Source organism: Castanea sativa, chromosome 6 (assembly GCF_040712315.1).
Source record: "Castanea sativa cultivar Marrone di Chiusa Pesio chromosome 6, ASM4071231v1".
In the NCBI taxonomy this organism is placed as follows: Eukaryota; Viridiplantae; Streptophyta; class Magnoliopsida; order Fagales; family Fagaceae; genus Castanea; species Castanea sativa.
Genome location: NC_134018.1, coordinates 46119117 through 46129644, shown reverse-complemented (window position 1 = coordinate 46129644; position 10528 = coordinate 46119117). Strand labels below are relative to the sequence as shown.

General features: G+C 34.8%; 1 protein-coding gene across 1 annotated transcript; it reads right to left on the bottom strand.

Annotated features, from left to right (window-relative positions):
• Window positions 1-1325: 1325 nt before the first annotated feature.
• On the bottom strand, window positions 1326-8440 carry LOC142638576 (uncharacterized). Its single transcript, XM_075812611.1, has 3 exons — window positions 7273-8440; window positions 2971-3516; window positions 1326-1673 (listed from the first exon to the last, which is right to left on the bottom strand). The coding sequence occupies exons 1-3, from the start codon at window positions 8101-8103 to the stop codon at window positions 1560-1562; spliced, it is 1491 nt and encodes a 496-aa protein (XP_075668726.1). The 5' UTR covers window positions 8104-8440; the 3' UTR covers window positions 1326-1559.
• Window positions 8441-10528: the final 2088 nt, after the last annotated feature.

Here is a 10528-nt window from a genome sequence, read left to right as displayed (position 1 = left end):
TTCCCCTATTTCGGCAACACCATGACCACAATTCTTTTTTTTTTCCCTATTTCGGCAATCCCATTGCCATAATTCTTTTTTTTTTCCCCTATTTCGGCAATCCCATTGCCATAATTCTTTTTTTTTTTTTTTCTCTTTCCCCCCATTTCGGCAATACCATTGCCACATTTCCTTTTTTTTTTTTTTTTCCCTCCCCCTATTTCGGCAATACCATTGCCACATTTTTTTTTCTCTCTCTCCCCCTATTTTAGCAATACCATTGCCACATTTTTTTTTTTCTCTCCCCTATTTCGGCAATACCATTGCCACAATTCCTCTTTTTTTTTTTCTTCCTCCTATTTCGGCAACACCATGGCCACAATTCTTTTTTTTTTTCCCCCTCTTTCGGCAATCCCATTGCCATAATTCTTTTTTTTTTCCTCTTTCCCCCTATTTCGGCAATACCATTGCCACATTTCCTTTTTTTTCCCCCCCTATTTCGGCAATACCATTGCCACAATTCCTTTTTTTTTTTTTCCTATTTCGGCACTACATGGCCACCATTTTTTTTTTCTCTCTCCCTATTTCGGCAATACCATTGCCACATTTCCTTTTTTTTTTTTTTTTTTCTTCTTCCCCCTATTTCGGCAATTCCATTGCCACAATTCCTCTTTTTTTTTTTTTTTTTTTCCTTTCACTATTTCGGCACTACATGGCCACCATTTTTTTTTTCCTCTTTCCCCCCTATTTCGGCAATCCCATTGCCATAATTCAATTTATTTTTTCTTTTCCCTCCATTTTCGACAATGGGATTGCCACAAACCTTTTTTATTTTTTCCTTTTGGGCACTCGCGCATGGGCACTCAGTAAAGCGGGCAGGGCTGGGCAGAAGGAATTTCAGCAACACTGTTGCCGAAATTTCTCTCTCATACTTTTCTTCGAATTTCGGCAACAGTATTGCCGAAATTCACTCTCTCTCTTCATTTTCCCAAATAACTTCGAACAGTGACTATAACCCCAAAAAACTTCACTTTTATCAATATTTACCCAAAAGACTATATATGGAACTTAAATAGACAATTATACTTTTTCAACAATTATTAATTAGGAAAAAAAATGAAGAATAAAGAAAATCTTTTATTTTTTTAAATGTTAAATTAATATAACTTATGAAAAATAAAAATTTACATAAAATTTATTTAAATATTTTAAATTAAATTATTTATGATATCATCGATTCGACCATTAATTCGATCCCAATTGAACCATAAAACTAATAATCAGTTCCTTTATCAGTTCTTTAACTGTACCGATTTTTAAAACCTTGAATCACAACAAAATAATAATAAATAAACAAAAATAAATAAAATAATAGAGATTTTCATCCCAAAAAGGAGAGAATAAAACGAAAGAGATTCTCGGGTGAAGTGATTATCTAAAACTTACTTTTAAAAAAATACTTACTTTAACTTAGCTGCTATACTTATTTCTTTTCTGCGTATTAATTTCACAAGATTATTTGAAAATTCTGCATAATATTTACAAAAGGGGACTCACCTCTAAGTATAAAAATCCCACATCTAGATAGTAATATTTTCCCTGGCTCTGCACTTCCTAATCCTAATTACCATACTGCTACTCTTCTTGTACTTGGTTCCGTTGTCTATAATCTCACAGCACTGTCTACGTGGTGCCTGCTCATACAGTCAAATAAAAATGGTTTAGTCCACCATACAAACTACTGCATTCTAAAAATAACATGAACAAGATATGCTTTAACTTGTCGGCATTTTTCCAAAAGCCAAAAACCTCAAAAGCTTTATTCTCTATACTGTTAGAGAATAAGAACGTAAATCGACATCATATCAAATGTCACATCAATAAATCATGTTCGGCGGTTTATATAAAAGATTTTACTAACGCGTGCCTTAAGAATATAAAATAGTATATCATTTTTGAAAAAAAATTTATTGAGAATTGAAAAAATTTTGACAGTTTTTCAATTCTCGATAAAATTTTTTCAAAAACGGATTTGTTAACCTTGTATAAATGTGTCTCCTATGGTAGATAGTTATTAATAGAGATATCCATGTATATTCACAGTAGACTTTTGGCTTTTGTCAAAATATGAGAACTAGGTTTCAAAGTCCCACATCCTTACTAGTTATAACAATTATTAAAAATAAAATATAATCATTTAATTTTACCTATAATCTAAAGTATGTTGATTTAAAAGATTAGCACAATTTAAGAAGATTTTACAAAAATGGGCATTCTTAATCTTTGTCTAGTGTCTCAATTTAAACAAATAACTCCCTGCACTTTAAATTTGTGATAAATCAAATATATATCTATCACATTAAAAATTAACCAATTTAATCATAACCATGTATGCAGCACATATACTTTCTATCGCATCATCAATAATTTTAAAATGTCATTATATTAACATTTACATACTACCGCACAACTTTGGTGCGGTGGTCACTTCACAGCTTGTGGGGTGTGGGGAAACAAGGGTCAAGGTTCAAGTCTCTAGAAGGGAGTTTCAAACACATATACACTTAGATTAGGTTAGAGTAGAAATTCTATTTTGTAGAATAATAATAAAAAAATCTACATATTAGGTCATTAAATCCGTAGTAAAAAATTAATGTTTGATTTGTCAAAAGCTTAATTAATATGTATGAGGTTAATGGTTCAAAAGTCTGAAAATCAAATTGGCACTCACATGAAAATCTAACGGTGGTTTTTGTTTTATTAAAAGAAAATGGTGGTTTTTGTTTCTTTTATAAAAAAAACTATAATTTTTTTTTTCTGTTATCTTTTTTTGATTCAAATTGTGTATGCACTTGACACGTTGGGAAACACGTTAGAATGCGGGTTTCCCAATGTGTCCAGTATACTAATGCACTAACCACAAATAACAAGCAGTCTCCATCTTTCTTATGAAACGTGATTAACCCTATATGAAAGTTTAAAAGTTCTAACCTTTTTCCAATTCTCTGGATCCATCTTCATGGAGGAGACTACAATTCTCTCCACACCCATTGCACGAGCATATTCTGGTGTACCACAACTCTTCCCTTCCTTAGCCGCAACCCTCTTATACGTAGTGAGACTCCCACTCTTCCCTACCTCCTCAACTTTTTCCAGAAAATAAGTAACAGGCTGTGCACACGGGTCCCCACTCACGTGTCGGGTATTGAATGTGAAAGGTCCATCACTCCAACTCCTCCATGTTTTGAAGGTCAGCAATGGCAATGCCAATTCGGTAGCCGTCAACAACGATGTGTAGAGCTGAATGGTGTATCCCCATGCAATTGATATCGACCATTTATTCCTTTTGTTGTAGCAAAAACTTTGTTGTAGAATCCGGGCTGGGTCGACCCGGTATGCTTGCATGAGGAACTTCAATGACTCTATTTGGGTCTGGTTAGGGAACATAGGGTTCAAGTAGTCAAGGTGGTGGAGAGAAAGAAGTGGTGCCAATGGATGAGCTGCTAGAATACCATAAGGGTCCCCTCTGATATCAAACTGAATTTAAAAAAAAAAAAAAGATCATATACCTTGTAGCAAACAAGTAGCAAAGACATGCTAGTATGCACAATTTGGCTATAAATTAATCACTAGAATACAATTGTTCAACAAATTAACTTAATTAGACCAGTAGTTATAAACTTATAATGAGCAATGAGCATGCATATTTATTGTCAAAGGATGAGAAATGAAAAGAAAAATGATTGCCACAGGCATGTTATCATGGGATTTTAAATGGCAATTGAGGAAGACAAGATCTATAATAACATAAGAGCATCCGTATGCACAATTTGGCTATAAATTGCTACATACCTTGTAGCAAAGACATGCTAGTATGCACAATTTGGCTATAAATTAATCACTAGAATACAATTGTTCAACAAATTAACTTAATTAGACCAGTAGTTATAAACTTATAATGAGCAATGAGCATGCATATTTATTGTCAAAGGATGAGAAATGAAAAGAAAAATGATTGCCACAGGCATGTTATCATGGGATTTTAAATGGCAATTGAAAAAGACAAGATCTATAATAAAATAAGAGCATCCGTAGCAGATGTTGCAAAAAAAATGTCATTTTGTCACACCAAAAGCCTATTTTATTATTTTACCACATCATTTTACAATATCCCATTTATCAGATGTTTTATCATTCAATTCTATACATTAAAATAATATATTATCTCCACCCTATTATCATCAACAAGAAGTCAGCAACAACATCAACGCCGATCAACAACAGCAACATCAGCAACAACAACAACAAACCAACAGCAACAAACCAACAACATCAACAGCAACAATACCAACAACACCAGCAAATTCCAAATCCAAAAATCTCAAAAAAAAGAGGAAAAAAAAAACCCACATCGATCGGCCGATCCAAAAATCCAACACAACCAACGACCCAAAACGCCGATCCAACTAACCAAAACGCTGTCCCGAAACTCCGATCCAACGAACCACAACCCACACAACGCCGATCCAAAACGCCGTCTCAAAACCCACATCGAAGCCCATCTCAAATCTCACACCCACAAGTCGTCGGCGTTTCCGTTTCTTCATCATCGGCGTACCGCTTCGCCGGCAACAAGTCGAGTGGCAGTTTACCAGCGAGCTCCAACTTCTTGTTGTTGTTCGCGAAGTTCGACATCAAGGCGAAGATATTGTTGCAGAGAGATCTCATCTCCGCTAACTCTTTGCTAAGCCTCTCGTTGTCCTTCCTCTGCCTCTTGTTCTCATCTATCAGATTTGCTGGCACAGTTTTCCTCATTGGCGACGAGTTTGCCGACACCACTTGTAGCAACTTTCTTGAGCAGGGAGGAGAGGGAAGAGATAGAGAGTGACAGAAAGAAGAAATGGGATACAGTCACAGAGAGAGATATCAATGGAGGAGAGAGGAAAATCAATAAAATAATAATATCCAAATACACCATTGTTGTCCGTACCGTGGCATTTTTGCAACGGTACTGTAGCAATGTGGTATAATGTTTGAGATTTGGAACATCTGATAAAACTTTGTTTTTGTGTTTGACATGCCAAATGTGCCAAATATTTGGCATTTGACACGTCTACTACGGATGCTCTAATAACAAGCAATATCATGCATATATCGAATCTCATAGAATATTGACTTTTAATAAAAGTTGATTCGAAATAAGCAAACAAATTTAATTCAAATCTAACATTTTAAGAGTTAACTAGCTAACGAATGTGAGCTCAAATTCCTCTCTACTATTAAAACAAATGTTGCATTTAGTATATAAAATTATCATTTTTGAGAAAGATAAAATATTATCATTTTTGATAAATATAAAATAGTTTATAATAAACAGTCTACTCTAATTTATTTGGAGAAATTTATTTTTAACCTCGAACCTATGATCTGTCGCGCTTTAATTAAGAAGTCAAGACCATCAAATGTTGACCCAAATGGTGTTTTTTCCACATCAATGATAGAATTGACCAAATGGTCTTGAAAGACCGCAAAATTAGATTCAAAATTACGATTTCTCATTTCTGACCAAAGAAGGGGAGAAAAAGAGAAAAAAAAAGTCTTGTTGACACATGTCACATCATAAAATAAAGAAATGAATCCGCAGGAGGACACCTTTCGGGTATGGAATAGTTTTGTTTGTAGACTTTGCGGGCCACAAGGACAAAGCAGACCTTTCGAAAAAGCAAAAGGACAATCGCTGGTGGGTGGGATTGAGAAGACTTGGACTAGACAGTCTAGACTAGTGGAAAATTTTTGTCATTAGTCTTGTCAAAAAACTTTCACTCACGGTTGAGAATATTTTCGTGATTCCAAATTATATGAAGTGTTTACCGTTTGCTATGGTCATTGTGATTTAGCCCATCTAATCAAAACTAACATTATTAGCAAATAAAATCATATTATAATAAGGAATCAAAAGTTTTAGTAAAGGACACAAGTCACAACAAATTGCACACCCAGCCCTAATAACTCGAACATGTTCTACTAAACTTCTCAAAGATTTGATTCTTTGTATTTTTCTCTTGCCACGGGCCCCAAATCTATTCGGCCTCGTACAACAATGCCATTATCTAAAGTGGTGACGAACATTTTTGCTATACCAGTGAAAAGAAAATCCACGTTCTTATGCCACTTTGTGTCTAATGTGTTGGTTGATCATTTTATCGACACCTTCATGAACTTTGGACAGTGCTTTTATCAGTTTATGGTTCACTTCTTACTCCTCTTGTTGGTAAACAATCACCGGTTTTTCTTCTGAATTTTTTACTGTTTTTGCTTATATGTGAATTAAAAGTTAAAAAGAACCCAACTTTTAGTAATATTCCTCTAATAAATCTCTGATACTAAAGTCCGGTTAACATATACCCTAACGTATACGTTAATACTCCTATATGTGCCCATAATTATGTGAAGTAAAGGGCTTCAATTCGCAAACCGTTTCACCTACTTTTCCTAAATGTGCCCATAATTATGTGAAGTAAACTAGTAAAGGGCTTCAAGCCTTCAACTAAAAAAAAAAAAAAAACAAAAAAAAAATGGAGAAGTATGACGCATGCAATAAGACTAATTGTAAATTGCAAAACAGTATGAGCGTGAGAAAGAAAGTATCTTCTCCACTTGAAAGTGGAGGCTTTTACCATTTCAACACGTTATGATTCTAAATGCATAAATTGTGGAGGTACCACACCAACACAAACCAATACGAGTATTGGTCCCCAAAGAGCAAAGTTTTGGTTAAAAGAGCTAGAACGTACGTAGGCCAATATATCTCATTGAACGCCTCCACTATGTTCACCGACAAATAGTGACATTCGAACTTGGTTTTTTGGGTTGTTCAACCAAAACCAAAACCAAGGTTGAGAAGCTAAGCAACGGCAACATGAACAAGCAAAGCAAAAAGCAAACGCAAAGAAAAAGAAAAAGTTACATGTGGCGGAAACCGGACCCATAGAGAACAGAACATAGACCAGCCATTGTAATTTGTAAACGGTTGGGTGAGTGAGTGGCTCCCCAAAATCTTTGACTTCTTGCCTAATAACATTCAAAAATCCAACACGTGGCAATCTAAAGACAGAGTATTCAAATATCACAAACAAACAGACTCGCAACTTTTGGAATCGTAATTGATTATCTATCCGTGGATTCATCATTTTTGGTTGTAGCAAAAGTTACGAATTTCTGTGTGCCGTGCCGACTAGATAGATTTTTGTTTTTGGGACAAAAAAAAAAAGGTTTTGTTGCAAAAGGACGTACCTGGTGAAAGCCACGTTGCGTGGTGAGAGGGACACCGACCTCAGCAGCGCAAGCCCAAACCCTTTGATCAGAGCCGTAGAATCTAAAGTACCTATCGAGACAGCCGTCCATTAGTTGGACCAATTGAGCGGCGAGTGGGTAACTAATAGCAAAACCGCCACCGCCAAAAGCCATATCGTACGCATGCATCACATCCTGTTCCACACTCTCCGAGTTCCCGCCAATATAGTACATCTGATTGTGATCATAACTCGCTAACACCGAAACTAAGTTCTCAGTGAAGAACACCGTATCATCGTCTCCCATGACAAACCATCTTACGTTGGGCAAGCCGAGCCTGAAACTCTCCGAGACGATTCGGGCGATACGAACCGCCGATGGCGAGCTTGAGAATTTGAACCGGGTCCAGTCCTCCGAAACCCGGTACGGCACCGAAACTCCCGGCCGGATAGAGTTTTCCCAGGTGGGTTTCTTGTCGAGCCAGACGAAACCGCGTGTTGCGTTTGGGTCCCACCAGATCTCGCTGTATCGGCCACGCTTGTTCCACGTCTGAACCGTGCCGGCGAGGCCGAAAAGTATGTGGGAGATGTTGGTGGTTCCGGTTTCGCTGACAACCGAAACGTTTCGGATTAGGTGTTTCGGGAAAGGCATCCACAGAGTCCGAGACGCGAAGGCGGAGTGGAGCGCGATCGAAACCGACGCTACGAAACAAACTAAAAGGCCGAGACGCATTAGGAGGTAGAAAAAATCGGCCGGTTTTTCGGGGAAAGCGAAGAACTTGCCGGACGCTTTGAACGGGTCGTGACTCGTTTCTGAATGAGTCTGAGTCATCTTTCTTGCTTTTTTTCTATTTTTCTAATTTCATAAACTTCGTTGAAAGTTGGAAACCCCCCAAAAGAAAACAATTGTAATTCAAGAAACGGTACCGTTTGAACGAAAATGCTTTTCACTTTCGCCCAAAAAAGGAATTCTGATTCCCAAGAATTGAAATTCTCAGTAACAGTGAGATTCTTGGGGGGTTTGATTTTGTTGTGCCACTATCAATGAATGATCGCACAATGATACAAAGCCTTTTGGTTTCAAACAAGAAATGGGTATGTGAGAATCGAAAATAGTTAAGAGGAAATCAGATTTTCAAAGCAAGTAATCAAATACCAAATGGGTATTCAATTTTTCTCAAAGGCATGAGTAAATGGAAGTGGGGGTAGGATTTGGTTTTTTAGTCAATTGGGTCATTTTTATAGTATGCGGATCAATGAACGATGAGATTTCACCATTATGGGTGGCTTTGATTTTCCTCTATTGTAGGAGAAAGTTAATGGGCCAGCTTAATTTATGACGCAAGCAAAAACTAATTTTCATGCACTTTTTTTTTTTTTTGAAAAGTTTCATGCACTTTTTTTAAGAGATTAGTGATTTTTTTTTTTTGGGTTTAATAATGATGTCATTTTCATGATTTACAATAATACTACAGTAAAAAATGGTCATCTTTCGTTTTTAAAACTCAGTTAAAAATCTTGTTACGGAAAGTTACCATTAGAGCATTTTCAGTAGATTCTCTAAATTTTTGTCAAACAGTAACTTTTACCTTTTAGTTATTCACTTTTTCAAATATATTTTCCAACAAATTATCTATCTCATTTAAATATTATTTCTTCATTCATTCATTATTCTTTTTTTAACAAGTACACATTTTTCAACATTTTTTTATTCAATATCTGATTATTATGATAAAAAAAAAACATTGGAAGAATGTACAATAACCCATCAGATTTGATGAGCTACTGTTCATAAGCCAAAAAAAATTTAGGGTTTAGAGAATCTATTGGAGACCTTTTTTTTTGGTCTCATTCTCTATTATAGAGAATATTTTGCCTTTAACTACACTGTTGAAGATACTCTTAAACAACTAAAAATACGGATGGAATCCCATTTCAAAATTTCCCTCCAGATTCTGTGGTTTTTTGTTTGTTTTTTTGGTTTAAAATATACTATACTATATAGTACATCATATTGATTTATTTATTAGTGAGTTCGGACTGTTTTGCGTTTAAAACTAATAAAATAGTTTAGTCAACTTTGGAAGAACTTGATTAATAAATATTGTGTCAATTCTTTGGAACAGCCAGGTATGAGTTTCCAAAAATTCATGGTGTGGAAGCAAAAAATTCCTTCCATTTTGTTTAAGCAAAAAGGACAAATGAGAAGGAAAGCCATGCAATACCTTAAAAAAAAAAAAGAAAAAAAAAAGAAAAAAAAAAAAGAAGGAAAGCCATGCAACAGCAATACCTAAAAGTTCTTTGATTAAAAGGTACTATTAGGATTGTTTATATGGCAGTTTCTTTTCCTATCTAGTTTCTTTTTTATATTATTTACTTGTTTTATTGTACTTTTTGTACTATTTATACTATTTTAGTTAATTTTTTGTTTTATCTACAATGCTTTCAGTAAAAAAATTTCAGTTTTAGTTAAATAAACTGTTCCCAAACGGATCTAAATGAATAACTTATTATTACATGATAGTTGGGATTTGGGGTTCTTAAAATACTCTGTATAACACATGCTATTGCCTACTTCTTGACATGTTGAGCACGAGCAATTATTAGATATTCTTGAAGTACCATAGATGTGTATTTCTCATTCTCATGTAACTGTATTAATTAAAGTTATAGTAGAACTTATAATTCATGTGAGAGAAATGAGTACGCATTTATGGTACTTTCAAAATAGTCAATAATTTTCCATTGAGCACTACCTTTTATTTTTTTTAGCTCAACGTGTTGTGCGCTACCTAATTGCTGAGTTGTACAGTTCCATTAACTTGTAAAGTAACCGATTAGGTACATTTTAGATTGTCAACATTTGAAATTTTTTTACCTTAAGATGGCTTCAATTTTTTAACCTCTAAGTTAGGCCAACCAATAAATAGAAATGGGCCCATCTAGGACCTAACAACAGAAACATACAACCAAATATACAAAAATCAAGCATATGCGTACACACTAAGTGGTTGTAGATTTGATGTGATAAAGATTTGTTTAAATTTCAAATGTATTCTCTTCTTCAAAAAAATTCAAAAAATCATTGCATATGTTCATTTAAACACAGTCACACGTTAAAAAAAATACATATATTTAAATGGGTTTGGCTTACTTTTAGTACTTTTTTAATAAGAATCTCTTTTTAATTTAATGAAAAACTATCACATCATCCACTAACTAAATAAAATATGTAGATTAAAAAAGAGATATCCAAT

What these genes read in the sequence shown, in the direction of transcription:
- LOC142638576 (XM_075812611.1), bottom strand. Translation starts at nt 8,103, where the DNA reads ATGACTCAGACTCATTCAGAAACGAGTCACGACCCGTTCAAAGCGTCC. An exon ending in CGCAACGTGGCTTTCACCAG is followed by an intron (nt 3,517 to 7,272) that starts GTACGTCCTTTT and finishes TTTTAAATTCAG; the next exon opens with TTTGATATCAGAGGGGACCC. An exon ending in ATCCAGAGAATTGGAAAAAG is followed by an intron (nt 1,674 to 2,970) that starts GTTAGAACTTTT and finishes CTGTATGAGCAG; the next exon opens with GCACCACGTAGACAGTGCTG.